Source organism: Coregonus clupeaformis, unplaced genomic scaffold (assembly GCF_020615455.1).
Source record: "Coregonus clupeaformis isolate EN_2021a unplaced genomic scaffold, ASM2061545v1 scaf0091, whole genome shotgun sequence".
In the NCBI taxonomy this organism is placed as follows: Eukaryota; Metazoa; Chordata; class Actinopteri; order Salmoniformes; family Salmonidae; genus Coregonus; species Coregonus clupeaformis.
Genome location: NW_025533546.1, coordinates 497,968 through 516,399, shown reverse-complemented (window position 1 = coordinate 516,399; position 18,432 = coordinate 497,968). Strand labels below are relative to the sequence as shown.

The 18,432-nt window shown below is 43.3% G+C and overlaps 1 protein-coding gene across 12 annotated transcripts in view; it reads left to right on the top strand.

Annotated features, from left to right (window-relative positions):
• LOC121579087 (kinesin-like protein KIFC3) overlaps nucleotides 1-18,432 on the top strand; it is a 68,670-nt gene that overhangs the window by 27,813 nt on the left and 22,425 nt on the right. For 4 of the 12 annotated variants that reach the window (XM_041893373.2, XM_041893371.2, XM_041893372.2 and 1 more), the window contains exon 1: nucleotides 1,529-1,720. The exons of 1 other annotated variant lie outside the window; for it this stretch is intronic. Coding sequence is in view for 1 of the 11 variants with exons in the window: in XM_041893376.2 (XP_041749310.1) it covers nucleotides 16,849-16,962 (114 nt within the window). In the remaining 10 variants the exon portion in view is untranslated. Of the gene's footprint in view, nucleotides 1-1,527; nucleotides 1,721-6,420; nucleotides 6,625-7,161; nucleotides 7,207-16,619; nucleotides 16,963-17,432; nucleotides 17,511-18,432 lie in introns of those variants that run through there. 7 more of the 12 variants (XM_041893370.2, XM_041893369.2, XM_041893375.2 and 4 more) reach the window with 6 other exon arrangements.

Here is an 18,432-nt window from a genome sequence, read left to right as displayed (position 1 = left end):
AGATACTTTCTCTCTCTCTTTCTGGAGAGTTGCAGAACAGCACATGATAGGACAGTCAACTCGGTGCATGAGTGGAGAGAGCGATGGAGAGCAACTGAACAAGGGAAGGGGTGTAGATATCGCCCCTCTCTCTGTCCAGGTACTTTTCAGAGAGGACGGGACAGTCCCCCGGCTGTCCGCAGCAGGAAGAGGGAAAGGGGAGAGGCATTACTTTGGACCTGTTGATCATTTAATGAGAATCTTCTTTACACCATCCTGGACTGGACTGTAAACCAGTATATTAGCAGGGCAGAAGAGGATGAATCAACATCAGAGACATTCCTACACTGTTCGAAGTTTGTGCAAAGGTTTTGGATGTGTGTTTGTGTGCATGTGTGTGTTTTGTAAGGGTTTGGGTGCGTGTGTGAAGGTTGAGTGGGTTATCTGCTTGTGATCCTGCTTTTGGGTGTAGATATAATATCTACTAGTTTCTGTGTATGGTTGATGGACGAGGTGTGTGTCTGTAGTTACCTGGAGAGACTGAGCCAGCCTTCTCTCCTGGAGGTTTGGGTTACCTGAGCTCCACCGGCTTGGCAGCGGGACAGCAATCACCTTTACAACAGGACAGGGTCCAAAACCTTATTGTTGTTCTGAGGAACTGTAAAGGTGGTGTGTTTGGGAGTGTTTCAAAGATGTGGGAGGGGCTAGGAGAGGCACAGGGACAGAGGTGACACAGGTGAGATATAAAAGCACGTGTGTGTGACCGTGTGTATCTGAGGATCACACTCACTCACCTCTCGTTCGTCTGCGTCTGCTGACCAGAGAACAGACTTGGGGATTATCAGACAGTTGATGAGCTTTAGGGCACTGCCATTGTCCAGGGGATCAACACACACACACAGAGGAGAGAAAGTGAGACTCCCTACTGGAACCTCTCGCGCCCTCTGAGGAGCACCGGGGTTGTGTATTGTGGTGAATGCCCTTAAAGAGGAGAGGAGACTGGATATTTGTAGTCTTTTCGTCTTTGAACTTGGTACAGATTGTACAGTACAGACACTACAGTACAGGATAGAATTTTGGAACTGTTCTCGTTGTGGATACAGTTGTTGCCATCTCTCACACTGTCTTCAGCTCTCCAACTGATGACAACTATGCAAGGACTCGGACCACAGAAGATACGCCTGGAGCTCTTGACTGCCATTCACACCTAGACCTCAACAATAACAGCTTATAAGCGATCATAACAACCTGTGGAACTTCAACAGTTCCTGTCCCGTTCAAACAAGGGAGACCTTGTTTGGGGGAGAACGGAGCGAACCAACCTGCCAGTCTCCACGGGGGGAGGGGGGTCATGTACGTGCTGTGCACCCTGGTGGTACTGAGTATCCACAGCCTCTTTAAGAGCCGACACAAGGCCTTGGAGCCCGGCGACAAAGAGGCTGGAGATGGCGCCACGCTGCCTGGGGACAAGGGCCCTCTGCTGGGGGAGGGAGGCAGGGCAAGTGACCCCGGGCCTGGAGGTCTTGGAGGGGGTGGGGGGCCCAGGGAGAGGGAGAGAGGGTTGACTGTAGCCCTCTCTCAGGAGAAGAGGCAGAGGGCTCCTGCTGTAGACAGGAAGGCTGCAGGCTGCAACCGCACAGACAAACGTAGAGGTGACGGGGAGCTGCGCTGCAGCCAGGGCAGGCTGGGATGCGGAGGAGGCAGCCTGGAGAATGTGCCGGACAGCAGAAAACGATTGCAGGTGAGAGGAGGGATAGAGGGTGTTTTGAGAAAGGAGCAGAGAGGGATGGGGTGAGGGCATGCTAATGAGAACGGGAGGGAGGGGAGAGTGGTGTGCCCAGATGTGCAAACCAGCACGTAGGCACCGGTATGTTTGTAATCCCATGCCAGTCTCACAGACACAGATAAGGCACCAATCTAATTAAACCAATCATAAATATTGTGGTACAGAAGTCCCAAGGTTTAAAATTTGATTGCAGATTATGTTGAAATCCTTTTTAATGAGAAGCAGCACCATGTTGGTTTAGTATTTTAAGTAATTATGTGCTTGTGTGACTGAGTTGGAGAGAGAATCTAAGCGCTGCTCCAGCAGTCTTAACCTTTCTGGGCTAATGAAAGAATGTGGGTGGTAGTTTATGGGTGATTATGGACAGTTCACCATTGATTACCTTGAGGTTCACGTTAGTGAGGAATGTGATGACCGTAGCCCATTCCTACCTCTCACTTGGGTGTGTATAGCCAAATAGATTTTCCTGCCCTCCATCTCTCTCCTTTTCTCTCCCTCTCTCCCTTATTCTGAAAAAAATTTCTCCCCCTCCTGTCTTTCTTAATTTCAAATCACATTTCTTGTTAACAAACTATAGTTTTGGCAAGTCGGTTAGGACATCTACTTTGTGCATGACACAAATAATTTTTCCAACAATTGTTTACAGACAGATTATTATAATTGACTGTATCACAATTCCAGTGGGTCAGAAGTTTACATGCACTAAGTTGACTGCCTTTAAACAGCTTGGAAAATTCCAGAAAATGATGTCATGGCTTTAGAAGCTTCTGATAGGCTAATTGACATAGCTAATTGACATAATTTGAGTCAATTGGAGGTGTACCTGTGGATGTATTTCAAGGCCTACCTTCAAACTCAGTGCCTCTTTGCTTGACATCATGGGAAAATCCAAAGAAATCAGCCAAGACCTCAGAAAAACAATTGTAGACCTCCACAAGTCTGGTTCATCCTTGGGAGCAATTGCTAAATGCCTGAAGGTACCACGTTCATCTGTACAAACAATAGTATGCAAGTATAAACACCAAGGGACCACGCAGCCGTCATACCGCTCAGGAAGGAGACGCGTTCTGTCTCCTAGAGATGAACGTACTTTGGTGCGAAAAGTGCAAATCAATCCCAGAACAACAGCAAAGGACCTTGTGAAGATGCTGGAGGAAACGGGTACAAAAGTATCTATATCCACAATAAACCGAGTCCTATATCGACATAACCTGAAAGGCCGCTCAGCAAGGAAGAAGCCACTGCTCCAAAACCGCCATAAAAAAGCCAGACTACGGTTTGCAACTGCACATGGGGACAACGATCGTACTTTTTGGAGAAATGTCCTCTGGTCTGATTAAACAAAAATAGAACTGTTTGGCCATAATGACCATTGTTATGTTTGGAGGAAAAAGGGGTAGGCTTGCAAGCCGAAGAACACCATCCCAACCGTGAAGCACGGGGGTGGCAGCATCATGCTGTGGGGGTGCTTTGCTGCAGGAGGGACTGGTGCACTTCACAAATTAGATGGCATCATGAGGAAGGAAAATCGTGGATATATTGAAGCAATATCTCAAGACATCCGTCAAAGTTAAAGCTTGGTCGCAAATGGGTCTTCCAAATGGGCAATGACCCCAAGCATACTTCTAAAGTTGTGGCAAAATGGCTTAAGGACAACAAAGTCAAGGTATTGGAGTGGCCATCACAAAGCCCTGACCTCAATCCTATAGAAAATGTGTGGGCAGAACTGAAAAGGCGTGTACGAGCAAGGAGGCCTACAAACCTGACTCAGTTACACCAGCTCTGTCAGGAGGAATGGGACAAAAGTCACCCAACTTATTGTGGGAAGCTTGTGGAAGGCTACCTGAAACATTTGACCCAAGTTAAACAATTTAAAGGCAATGCTACCAAATACTAATTGAGTGTATGTAAACTTCTGACCCACAGGGAATGTGATGAAATAAATCATTCTCTCTACTATTGTTCTGACATTTAACATTCTTAAAATAAAGTTGTGATCCTAACTGACCTAAGACAGGGAATTTTTACTAGGATTAAATGTCAGGCATTGTGAAAAACTGAGTTTAAATGTATTTGGTTAAGGTGTATGTAAACTTCCGACTTCAACTGTACGTATTGGTGGTATGAGAAATTAGTAATGGCAGTATGCATGCTGATGCTAAAGTGGGCCGGAGTGTCCCTGCGTTCCAGGGAAACGGATTCAGATCATCGTTTATGTAACCATGTTGTTAATCTGAGGACAGCATCACTCTCTCTGCTCTGTGTGTTTGTGGTAAAGTGGGCTTTAATCCCTCACAATACTGTAAATCTGGCTGTCGGTCCAATGACACATAACCTTCACCTAGGGCTGTGCGATATGGCCAAAATATCATATCACGGTATAAAAATAAATTCACGGTATGACTGTATTTGACAGTATTTTATGTTTTTGAATAATAAAAGTTATACATTTGCTTTATGAGTAGTGCGTGACCCTAGGGTGGTAACACATACATTCTAAGTGATTTTCAATGGGTCTTTCTCAATTCTGATTGTTTCATACTGTTCAATTCAACATTCAACCCCCAAAAAAATCTGCATTTCCTGCACTCATTTAAGATCCTTTCCACACTGCCACGTAGGGCTGCAAAATATGGGCAAACAATCTGATTTGACTTCCGATTTAGAGCAAAACACTTGGTTGAACTGTTGGAATCATGGAAATCGAATGATTATTCTAATTCTATAGTCATAATATAGTTGAATACAGTGTTTGACAACGAATGAAAATGCCAGGGAGTAGTTATTGTTACAGGGTAGGAACCAAGGTGTTGATAATTGTTTCCTAGGGGACCCTGTAATCTTTGGCTACATTGAATGTTTTCTCTTAGCTACTTCATGTAGCTAACATATCCATGCGTATTCCTCTTTGATTTAGAAGATACTGTTGCACAAACAACATGCTGATTTTAGGTCTACACCATCACTGGTATTATCAGGCTATATAGCTAATTACTTTTGCTCTGACTCAGTACATTTATTAGCTAGCTAGCCTGCCAGCCAGCCAGCCAGCCAGCCAGCCAGGTAACAAGTGATTAGCATTAGCGGCTAACACGATTTAGGCCCAACTTCCTAAGAAAAGACAAACTAGCTGTTTGCAGATGTAAGAAACACAAACTAATAGTGTAATTATAGAACGCTAGTGGATTTATATTAAGAAGCAAAGTGAAAGCAGCAGTGTTGTCATCAACATTGTTGCATGTGCTGCATTGACCATGCAGACTAAACGTAAGTGTCTTGGTCGAGGAGGAACAAATGCACTCCTTGAGTGACAGAGGGCGGAGATAGGTCTGTGTGGAAAACAGCATGTAGAGAGCGAGAGAGCGGAGAGGGATGACTCAAGTAGCGAAGTAAACTATTAAAATGGACGTTACACACGGCATATCACATTTAACATTCAAATACGTTATAGAAGATAAAGTAAAAACACAAACCGCTCTGTGCATCAATACCAGTATATTATAAAATACAGTATACCGTCCAGCCCTACCTTCACCTCACCCCACCCAGTCTCTCTCAACCCCGTTCCCCACCCTCCTGGTCAGGGGAGGGCCCTCTCTCTGGATCACCCTCATTTTGACATTTGCCCCTGTAAATCCCCAAACAACGCTTTGGTTACACAACTAAGACTTTGAGGGAACGGTAAGGTATTTCTATTAAGTAACATTATCACAGAGGGAGCATGGTCACTGTGCAGGCATCTGATATCCTCTACATTCAACATCTGCCATATGATTAATTAGTAAAGGACAAACTACACCAGGAACTTGATAGTGTTCTGATAATGCTAGAATAATGCCCTGGAAATGTTGTGTTCATGTTTTACCGTTGTGCTCTCGTGGCTCATGAAGCCGGGGTACCTGAGCCAGGGTGTAGTAGTGTGTTTCATCTATAATTCCCTGAGGAACAGCGACTACCCTGAGAACACCTGTGTGTGTCTGCTAGTTTCTCTGTATACACACACACACACACACACACACACACACACACACAGCCTTTACTTCAGTTTCCCTCAGTATGAGTAGTCACACAGACCTGGTCCAGAAAACTCCATTACCCAACAGCCTCTAGTGAGGGAGGGGCTCTGGCTTGAGTGTTAGTGAATTGTCAGTAAAGCAGCTCTCACACACGGTGTAATTTACAGTACTACTTGTTTGGATCAATATACCTTTGAGCAGTGGCAGCCGTAGGAAACCATATGTTCTTTGTGTGTGCATATTGCAGTGTACACTTTTAGTTACACTTTATGGCTTAGGAACAATAACAGAGTAGGGTGTGTGTGTGTGTGCCCTTGTTGCAAGAGCCATTTTGCCTTTTAAGAAATAAAGGATGTGAGGAGACGGGCAATGGTGTATTTCGTAAACGCATACGTGCACATATACACACACACACACACACACACACACACACACACACATACAGTTCTCTGTTAAATATTGCAGGCAGGGGGAGGAGAGCTGAGAAGAGCCACGCTTCATTTGTGGCTGAAATATTTATTCCTCCGCTGGAGAGCGAGGGGGAGTGATAAAAAAGAGAGGGAGGGGACTGGGAGAAGGAGAAAGGGGGGGGGGGGAATGAGGGTGGCTACAGGAGGGAAATGATGCTGGCTCCGATTCTGCTGTTACTAAGGAACGGCGAGAGGGTGCAGAGTGTGTGTGTGTGTGTTAGAGGCAGGGGAGAGAAGGGGGGGCTGGCTGGTGACAGTGAGCTCTCGTCGTTGGGGTGTGTGTTGATCGGCGAGTGTGTGTGTTTCCGCCGCGTAAAGATGGTCTCTACAGCGATGCAGGGATGATCAGGACACAGAGACTCCAGGGAGGGAGGTGAGTACCCTACTGATGAAGATAAAGAAAAAGGGATGGATGAGGGGGGTGAGAAATGGAGAGGGAGAAAAAAGAGGGGGGAAGAGAGGAGGGGGTCATGTTGAGCGAGGTATGAGAGGTAGCCACTATGGTTATTCAGAGAGAAATAAAAGGAGAGAAAGGGCTGTTATAGTGTTGTTTCCCTGTTGTTGACTGATGGTCCCTGTATGGTAGGATTCTCTCCTTTTCCCTCTCTTTGTTAAGGGTTTACCCATATCTAGTAATCCCAGTCTATATGGTGTTGTGCTGATGAATTGATCTCAACCTTATTCTGAGGCATTGGGTTTTATTCAGATCCATGTCTGTGGTTTGTTTTGGTAGTAAACACAGCCCTGAACCTCCCAGAGCTGTGTGATGTTGAGCAGACAGGTTCTGACACTTGACGCATGGTGGCTGAGCTGCCACTGAATGATTTGACCCAGTTTAGTTGGAGGAGGAGGGAGAGGGGGAATTTAACCCTGGAAGGAAGGGTTCTGTGATGTGCTCATTATAACAGAAAGCAGATTCCTTCCATCAGAGTCCTGCACTCGCTCGCTTTGTCTGGTAGGCTATGTCTATCTTTTCTGTCTCAGGCTATGTCTATCTCCTTGTCTGCTAGCAGCATTTCAACTACAGACTTATGTGGTAGCTGTCTAGTCTGTGTTTTATAAATGTGCAATGAGCATAAAAAGACTCATTTATATAAGGAATTGGCGGCTAGTTCTCATTCTGAGAAACCAGCATCTTCTTATCCATGTAGGCCACTTGATTTCAACCTCTAAACAAAGTGAACAGGCTATGTTGTTCAAACAGTTGGAGATGGACAGGAGGGTGTATTCATAACAGTTCAACCTTTCTACTTTGTTAGCAAGCAAATAGATTAGTTGGCTACTCACTAGCATTTGTGCTTGAGCGATTGTTTGAGACCTACAGTATGTTCAAGGAAATTCCACCCAAAAACGATCTATTGGTATTTGTTTCATTAGTCCATTGTTGATGTAGTGCCAAAATGTTTTGCATGTCACCAATCAAGTTTTCAAGACTATAACTTTCGAAATACAGCCAGTACGATGCAGTTTCTTGAAAACTTGATTGCTGACATGCAAAACATTTTGGGACTATATCAACAATGGACTAGTGAAACAAATACCAAAATATAGTTTTGGGCTTGGGTTTTCCTTTAATTTTCTGTAAAAAAAATTCCTGTGGTCCTCTGTAGCTCAATTGGTAGAGTATGGCGCTTGTAACGCCAGGGTAGTGGGTTCGATTCCCGGGACCACCCATACGTAAAAATGTATGCGCACATGACTGTAAGTCGCTTTGGATAAAAGTGTCTGCTAAATGGCATATTATATTTTTTTATTATTTACAAGAAGTTGGTCATTATTAGCAGGTTAGTGTTTTTTGTCATGAATCTTGTTCTGGAGGCAGCTCTGCAACGGTCACGAGCTGGCACAGCCACAATTTAATCAAATCAGATTTTAAACCTAACCCTAACCACACTGCTAACCCTAATGCCTAACCCTAACCTTAAACTAAAGGGATACTTTTGGATTTTGGCAATGAAACACTTTATCTACTCCCCCAGAGTCCGATCAAACATTGGATACCATTTTATACAGTACCTCTGCATTCAGATTGAAGGAAGTTGCTAACTAATGTTAGCGCAATTGTTAACTAGCCTTAGCGCAATGTCTGGAAGTCTATGGGTAACTGCTAGCATGCTAGTCGATACCGTAGACTTCCAGTCATTGCGCTAACTCTAGTTAGCATTGGCTTGCAATGTTACCTCCAACTTCCTTCATACTGGATGCAGAGACATACAAATGGTATCCATGAGTTCATCTGACTGAGGAAATAGATAAAGGGCTTCATTGCCAAAATCCCAAAGTATCCCCTTTAAGACCAAAAAGCTAATTTTTGTTTAAATGAATCTTTACAAAATAGCCAATTTTGACTTTGCAGCTGGCCTATCTAAGGGGAAATCACTCAGTTCTGCCTCCAGGACAATACTCAAGACAATAAAAGTCAACCTCCTCATTATTAGTGCATTGTGCATGGTTCTGGTTAAATTTGTAACAAAAAGGTCATTTTCATAGACTTGAAAGCCAGATCAGTGATTATTGCAAAAAAGCAGGTTAAACTATTTTAATAAAATAATTAAATTATTACTTACGGTTGTGGAAGGCTTATATTTAGTCTAAGTATAATTTTACAAGCCCTGATTTAGATTATTCCTGACTGTTTAAAATGCAGTGTATTAACCTTATACAGTGGGGGGGGGAGTATTTAGTCAGCCACCAATTGTGCAAGTTCTCCCACTTAAAAAGATGAGAGGCCTGTAATTTTCATCATAGGTACACATCAACTATGACAGACAAATTGAGAAAAAATATTCCAGAAAATCACATTGTAGGATTTTTAATGAATTTATTTGCAAATTATGGTGGAAAATAAGTATTTGGTCACCTACAAACAAGCAAGATTTCTGGCTCTCACCGACCTGTAACTTCTTCTTTAAGAGGCTCCTCTGTCCTCCACTCGTTACCTGTATTAATGGCACCTGTTTGAACTTGTTATCAGTATAAAAGACACCTGTCCACAACCTCAAACAGTCACACTCCAAACTCCACTATGGCCAAGACCAAAGAGCTGTCAAAGGACACCAGAAACAAAATTGTAGACCTGCACCAGGCTGGGAAGACTGAATCTGCAATAGGTAAGCAGCTTGGTTTGAAGAAATCAACTGTGGGAGCAATTATTAGGAAATGGAAGACATACAAGACCACTGATAATCTCCCTCGATCTGGGGCTCCACGCAAGATCTCACCCTGTGGGGTCAAAATGATCACAAGAACGGTGAGCAAGAACCACACAGGGGGACCTAGTGAATGACCTGCAGAGAGCTGGGACCAAAGTAACAAAGCCTACCATCAGTAACACACTACGCCGCCAGGGACTCAAATCCTGCAGTGCAAGAAATGTCCCCCTGCTTAAGCCAGTACATGTCCAGGCCCGTCTGAAGTTTGCTAGAGTGCATTTGGATGATCCAGAAGAGGATTGGGAGAATGTCATATGGTCAGATGAAACCAAAATATAACTTTTTGATAAAAACTCAACTCGTCGTGTTTGGAGGACAAAGAATGCTGAGTTGCATCCAAAGAACACCATACCTACTGTGAAGCATGGGGGTGGAAACATCATGCTTTGGGGCTGTTTTTCTGCAAAGGGACCAGGACGACTGATCCGTGTAAAGGAAAGAATGAATGGGGCCATGTATCGTGAGATTTTGAGTGAAAACCTCCTTCCATCAGCAAGGGCATTGAAGATGAAACGTGGCTGGGTCTTTCAGCATGACAATGATCCCAAACACACCGCCCGGGCAACGAAGGAGTGGCTTCGTAAGAAGCATTTCAAGGTCCTGGAGTGGCCTAGCCAGTCTCCAGATCTCAACCCCATAGAAAATCTTTGGAGGGAGTTGAAAGTCTGTGTTGCCCAGCGACAGCCCCAAAACATCACTGCTCTAGAGGAGATCTGCATGGAAGAATGGGCCAAAATACCAGCAACAGTGTGTGAAAACCTTGTGAAGACTTACAGAAAACGTTTGACCTGTGTCATTGCCAAACAAAGGGTATATAACAAAGTATTGAGAAACTTTTGTTATTGACCAAATACTTATTTTCCACCATAATTTGCAAATAAATTCATAAAAAATCCTACAATGGGATTTTCTGGATTTTTTTTCTCATTTTGTCTGTCATAGTTTACGTGTACCTATGATGAAAATTACAGGCCTCTCTCATGTTTTTAAGTGGGAGAACTTGCACAATTGGTGGCTGACTAAATACTTTTTTTCCCCACTGTATATATCGTGAATCACCCATAAGTTTTAAGAAATCTAGATTTTTAGGCCGTATCGCTAAGCCCTACTTCAAGGGGGGCTTCAGGCCATCTGCCTGTACAGTAGAAGCTAGACAGTGACATACTGCCTGACCACAGTAAGCTTGTGCTGTCAGAGACTCCCTAGTCCCTATAGCCCTGTGTGTTTAAATAATGTATGTTATAGGCTAGTAAATTAAAGAGCTCTTTGTTAGTGATACAAAGCCCTTGTCTCTCTCTCTGGGAGCACTACAACTCAGTCCTCATAACTGGGTCTGTAAAAGCCCCCCTTAGAGGACAGTGAAAGTTCAATAAAATGTGTTTTGTGATTATTAAAACTCAAACTTCATAACTTACCCCCTTGGTCAGGAATGTTCCAATAAACAGGGCTTTATGGTTCCCAGGTAGAGCCTGCTCAGACAGTGCATGGATCTGTAGCTGTGTTACACTGAAAGTCCTCACCACACAATGAGACTGAGAAAAGGGGCTCAAAGTTTAGTATGCCTAGTGTTTTTCGTTAAAAATAATAATAATATAATATGCCATTTAGCAGACGCTTTTATCCAAAGCGACTTACAGTCATGCGTGCATACATTTTTGTGAATGGGTGGTCCCGGGGATCGAACCCACTACCTTGGCATTACAAGCGCCGTGCTCTACCAGCTGAGCTACAGAGGACCACTCGTTCTATGGGCCTCTCCCTGTTGTCGTAGCAGAAGGACACAAATAGCTTCTATGTAGCCCAGAGGGAAACACGGATTCAACACACACATACATATCCCATATCACGCAGATTAAAACATACATGTCACTCATATATATATATATATATATATATATACACACACACCAGGGTTTCCGTTAGCCGGTTATAGCCAGCTATTGGCAAAAACAAATACATGAAGTCGGTAAATAAAATTGAAGGCGGCTAATTGTCCGCGAGAATACAAAAAAGCCCATTGCAAAATAATGCTTTTTAGCCTATTCATTGATGAAATACCAGTCGATGGAAATACATTTGACCGGTCATGCATCGCTCTATAGGTGAATTTGCATAATTTAGTTGAATTAAATTGCGGCACAGCATACAGATACAGAGCCTATATTAGAGCCCAAAATCTGTCAGACAGCACGACTGCTACAGCTCCTCACACAGCTCGTTCGTTGCTGCTGGTGTGAAACGTGCTTTTATAAGCCCAATCATTGCGCAACAATTTTAAATGAATCACGTGTTAACAGTTTTGATGGCCACAATTAAAAAGAGCTACTATTTTTCATTTTTTAAACTGGTAATTAAAGTGTGCTTCCCATTCGCTGTTCAAGTGCATAGGCAATGGTAGGAAGGCTTCAGCGCGTCACATGCCACTTTGCAATGAGCTGGAGGCAGTATGCATTTTCAAAACATATACTTAATTGTTTGAAATCTGAACAATTTACTTTATATTATGAGGCATGCCTTACCTTCAAAGTAGCCTAGCCAAAATGATTTTATAAAGACTTCCATCCTAGTAACTTCAATCCTAGTAATATTAGCAACCCAATGCTAGTTAGCATCTTTAGATTGCCCCTCTTTCTACATTTCTAATGGATATTTTTTATTTTATTTTATTTCACCTTTATTTAACCAGGTAAGCCAGTTGAGAACAAGTTCTCATTTACAACTGTGACCTGGCCAAGATAAAGCAAAGCAGTGCGATTAAAAACAACAAAACATAAAGTCAAAAATACAACAGAAAATATATATACAGTGGGTGCGAATGTAGTAATTTTTTTTTTTTTTTTTGGGTCATTTAGCAGACGCTCTTATCCAGAGCGACTTACAGGAGCAATTAGGGTTAAGTCCCTTGCTCAAGGGCACATCGACAGATTTTTCACCTAGTCGGCTCGGGGATTAGAACCAGCGACCTTTCGGTTACTGGCACAACGCTCTTAACCACTAAGCTACCTGCCGCCCTACAGGTAGCTTAGTGGTTAAGAGCGTTGTGCCAGTAAGTTATGGAGGTAGGGCAATAAATAGGCCATAGTGCAAAATAGTTACAATTTCGTATTAACACTGGAATGATAGATGTGCAAAAGATGATGTGCAAATAGAGATACTGGGGTGCAAATTAACAAAATAAATAACAATATGGGGATGAGGTAGTTGGGTGGGCTAATTTCAGAATGGCTGTGTACAGGTACAGTGATCGGTAAGCTGCTCTGACAACTGACGCTTAAAGTTAGTTTTCATCTCTGTCACATGACACCACTTGTGCGGTGTGCTTTTGGCAAGTGTTATCCCGCTAATTGCATTGTGGAACGAACATTCACACGTAGTCTACTGCCATGTGCGCATTGCTGTGCTTATAATGTGAAAAAATAAGTTTGTCAACATTTTAAGCTAAACGTTCTGATCTGTTGCATCAGGGTCATTGCATTTTTATGTTTATTTTTAATGTAGCGTAGGCCTACTGGTTGTATGAATTTGGGATCTAACGTCCCAGAGTCTCTGTATGGAATAAGCTATTTCTTTCTTGCACCGAATGACAAGCTGACCAATAGAATAGGTACACTTTTCTACAATGGGGGATAGTAGGTTGACGTAGGCTAGTGATTTTGCTGTTCGTTATTCGTCTTGTTGACTAAGGAAAAGTAAATGTGGACAGTTATAAATTCTTCAGTGTTCATTGGATTTTGGTAAGAAGGACTCGAGTTGCATTTTCTGTTAAGATGAATGTCATCTAAATGTGATTTCTGTCATTCTGAGCACCGTGGGTGGACGCCCTAATCAGGTTACGCACCCAATGCATAGGGATCCGGTAAATTTCTCAAACGTCCGATTAAATTAAAATGCTGCTGGTGAAATGTCCGGCGCCACATTTTTCTAACGGAACACTTGTCTCACAGACACACGCACACTTATTCACATGCATTAGACCCTTAAGTGTGAACACGCTTACACACACAGACACGTGCAGGCGCACACACACAAGATCCACACTGCTGCAGATCTGCATAGTGGACATTTTTATAGAGGATCAGTGTCAGCATTAATACAGCTCTAATAGTGTGTTTGTATTCCTGCCTGTCAACACCTCCAAATACATAAAGCAATAATCCACACCTTCGTGTGAGAAAGTGTGTGTCTCAGCACATCTCCAGATTCATTCAGCTTTAATCAAAGCATGGAAGTGATGTCTGTCGCTGTGCGACATCTTGTCTGAAGGAAAAGGAGAGGGAGAATATGCCTGTGTGTTGGACATAGAACTTATATTAGCTGTGTTTTGCATGCTGGTTTGGCGAAAAACCCTGTGTTTTGTTGACCAGTGGAGTGGTGTTGGTACCGTAGTGCTTGGTGCTATTTGTACAGTTCGCTCTAGTTCACTAGCAAAGGTGTGATTTTGATTTTATGTATATATATATATATGAATTCCAACACAGGCACACCTCATTCTGCTGAATTAGGTACTGATTAGGTGATCACATGAACCAAATCTTATTTAACAAGGAAAAGTATAAAATCCACTGCTGTGGTCATCACTATCCTATTGCAATAGGACCAGCTGGATGGCAAAAACAGTGCTAATAGTACCAAACTTTTGACTGGTACTGTATATATCTCTCACTTACGTACTTACAGTGCATTCGGAAATTGGTGGAGTGCTGCAGAGATGGTTGTCCTTCTGGAAGATTCTCTCATCTCCACAGAGGAACTCTAGAGCTCTGTCAGAGTGACCATAGGGTTCTTGGTCACCTCCCTGACCAAGGCCCTTCTCCCCCGATTGCTCAGTTTGGCCGGGAGGCCACTGTGTTCTTGGGACCTTCAATGCTGCAGAATTTTTTGGGTACCCTTCTCCAGATCTGTGCCTCGACACAATCCTGTCTCGGAGCTCTACGGACAATTCCTTCGACCTCATAGCTTGGTTTTTGCTCTGACATGAACTGTCAACTGTGGTACCTTTTTATATAGACAGGTGTGTTTCTTTCCAAATCGTGTCCAATCAATTGAATTTACCACAGGTGGACTCCAATCTAGTTATAGAAACATCTCAAGGATGATCAATGGAAACAGGATGCACCTGAGCTCAATTTCGAGTCGCATTGCAAAGGGTCTAAATACTTATGTAAATAAGGTATTTCTGTGTTTCTTTTTAATACATTTGTATTAACTTGTTTTTACTTTGTCATTATGGGGTGTTGTGTGTAGATTGAGGGGTAAAACATATTTTAATCTATTTTAGAATAAGGCTGTAACATAACAAAATGTTGAAAAAGTCAAGGTCTGAATACTTTCCGAATGCCCTGTACTTACTTAAGGCACAAACATTTTAAAGACTTGACAGGGATAACACAAAAACATCTAACTTATTTCCATTGTGGTTGTTTTAGGGTTATAGTCACTAGTGGAATGCAGGTTAGCTGGTAGAGCTGAGAGTCTTAACTGGAACTGGGCTAATGAGATTCACATACTGTGGAGGGGAAGAGAGTAGGGAGGGATTCTCAGAGGATACACTAAAATGGAAGGAGAGCGATAAGAGGGACATTCTTGAGGGAGGGATATACAAACAGTAAGAGGGAGAGAGAGGCGGGGGGGAGGGGGTGTCTCTTCATATCCTCTGCTTTATGCTAAGCCCTTCCTCTGTGCTGTCATCAACTATTAGAATGCTAAACGCTAGCTAAAGTAGGAGAGAGTGTACCGGGGAGTGGGGGAAGAGAGAAAGTGCAACAGTAGCTCCTCACAGTAGATCACAGCTAGCCAGCCCGTCCTGTCCTCCCCCTGTTCCTCAACAGTAGTCTCCCACACAAACACATTGATATCACCCACTGTACTAGGGCCATATCGTTTTTTGCCATATTCCTGGTGCATAGAGGGGACAGGTGATACTATAAAAGGCAGAGTTCCGACAGGAGTGTGTAAACTTATCCTACACACCATGCCTTGTGCTCAAAGAACCATGGAGAGCATGGTCACTGTGGTAACCTAGAAACCTGACAAGCGTCAGGCGTGTGTATGTTTCTGTGAGGACAATACCTTGGAAGCAGTAAATAACCAGATTAGCTGAATGACTTTACTCTTAATTTCCAGCCCTTTGTGCTCATAACACCCCCTATGGGGTTGGCAGAGAACTGCATGAACCACAAAGGCACCCACAACGCTATACTGTATCGCCTCATGTATCACAAGCTCAGTGTAAAAGTTGCCTTTAACCACAGATCTACACGATGATATTACATTACCTTTCCTCTACCGACTCCTTTTCTACTACCTAGGAAAAGCCACAGGGGGTGTCTGATCTGATCCCACGGGGGGCCAGTATGAAAAGACACACACAAAAAAGAAAAAAGAATAATGTATGCACTAACTGTAAGTCGCTCTGGATAAGAGCGTCTGCTAAATGACGTAAATGTAAATGATCTCACTGGAGCTTTGTAATAATGACAACGCTTTTCATTTTTCGGGCACTACAGTCTTAGGTTATAACATCCCTGACACTTGTGCTATGTGCTGTGAATACAGAGAGTAGATAGAGTGGAAATGAGGTGATAGCGGGAGGGAGGGAAGGAAGCAGAGATCGAAAGGCCATCCACCTTTCTCCTGCGGTCATAGTGGGAGAAACAGCTGGTTGGGATGGCCAAGGGGAGGCAAGTGAGGACAAAATCCCTAAAGTGACCACCCCAGTCTCCCCAAAGAGTATGATGATGTTCTTGCTCCAAGGTCAGTTTTGGATTCCCACCTAATGCTAAAAGCTAGGATTTTAAGATAGATCCCTGGTGATATATCTGATCCTAGGTCTGTGGTTGGGGACAACTTGATCCTTCTCCTCAGAGGAAGATGGTGTTTATAAAGGAGGCCATCTGTTGTGGGGTTTAAAGGATTATGGGTAAATGAGTGGAGGAGGTAGAGGTTGCCTCTTACCACTGGTCCAGGGTCAGGTATTATTTAATCAGCCTAATGGTAAAGGTTAGGTTGGGGAGTTTAAAAACCTGATCTTAGATCTATGATTAATGGCAACAATCCATTCTGCGTTTCCTGTGTCTTTGTGGGCGGGGTCTAACCCTGTCCATACAGCTGGTTAACAGCTACAGCCTGTCTCTACGGATACCGACGTCTTTCTATGGATACCAAGCGTGTGTGTGTGTGTGTGTTCAGGTGGTAGAGTGAGGATGTTATGATGGCCGCCGGGCCTGGGGAAGGGCCTGCAGGTGTGTTCAAGTTGTATTATTTCATTTGTAGTTATTTGGAAAACATAGGCGTGTGTAAGAGGGGTCACATGGTAGAGTGTGTGTCTGTTGTTCTGGCTGTAGAAGGAGGGTGACGGCCACAAGGCCGGTTAAGGGGCAGGCAGGATGATTGGCTGGATGGGATCTCTGATCAACAAACGCTGGCTGGACCGAGATCGAGACAAAGACCAGTACTACCGCTACACACAGGACCGCATTCCCTCCGGAGTCGCACACAGGGTATGGTTTCATTCAGGGACATAGGGTTGGTTCTTAGATTTAGTATAGACTGAGGGTAAAGTCTGATATACACACTCTATGGGAGGGTAGATGGAGGCCCAGAGTATGGTCCAGTTCATTTGGTGCATCTCCATAGTCTGACCTGAAGACACATGACAGGTGACAGCACCTCAGTAAATTAGGCATTTGCTTTTAGCTGCCCAGTTTCATCACATCAGTGTACATGAAGGAAATAAGATGAGGAAAGGAAAGGAAGACACATTAGACTTGAAATCCATCCATGTTGTTGAAGAACTCTTAAGACCTTTGTACGTTAAACCTCTGTTCTGGATATTCTGCTGTGGGAAACAGTACAACATACAGAACATTGATGAACACACACACTTGCTGAAGACTTTGTGTACAATAGAACACAAGGAACTGTGTGTACGTGTACAGTACTTTGGAGAACTTCCCGCTGTGAGAGATTAGACTAGCTAATACAGTGGCTCAGGACTGGACCTGCTGATCCACCATGTCTACGACAGAACGGTCAACTCTTGGTCACGGTCAGTACAACCACATACACACAAGGGTTGCACCAGACTGACAACACGATCCATGACAATAACTCTTCAGTGGTCACATTCACTCACACAATCAGGTGTGAGTTTGACGTTTCTGCACAGTTCTTTGTGCAGGCATTGCTATATTTGCACACTGGGTGCATTCACATGTATTGCATCCCACTCTGTAATGTGTCGCTATTGAAAAGAGTTGAATAGTGTTGAGTAATTAATTGATGTGGCCTGTGTGTGTGGTGGGGGAGTGTTATGTATACTGTAGTTGAATAGTGTCGTACAGTGCCTTGCAAAAGTATTCAACCCCCTTGGCGTTTTTCCTATTTTGTTGCATTACAACCTGTAATTTAAATTGATTTTTATTTGGATGTCATGTAATGGACATACACAAAATAGTCCAAATTGGTGAAGTGAATTGAAAAAAATAGCTTGTTTCAAAGAATTCTAAAAAATAAGTAACGGAAAAGTGGTGCGTGCATATTTATTCACCCCCTTTGCTATGAAGCCCCTAAATAAGATCTGGTGCAACCAATTTCCTTCAGAAGTCACATAATTAGATAAATAAATTGCACCTGTGTGCAATTTATTTGTCACATGATCTGTCACATGATCTCAGTATATATACACCTGTTCTGAAATGCCCCAGAGTCTGCAACACCACTAAGCAAGGGGCACCACCAAGCAAGCGGCACCATGAAGAACAATGAGCTCTCCAAACAGGTCAGGGACAAAGTTGTGGGGAAGTACAGATCAGGGTTGAACATCCCACGGAGCACCATTTTTAAATCCATTATTAAAAAATGGAAAGAATATGGCACCACAACAAACCTGCCAAGAGAGGGCCGCCCACCAAAACTCACAGACCAGGCAAGGATGGCATTAATCAGAGGCAACAAAGAGACCAAAGATA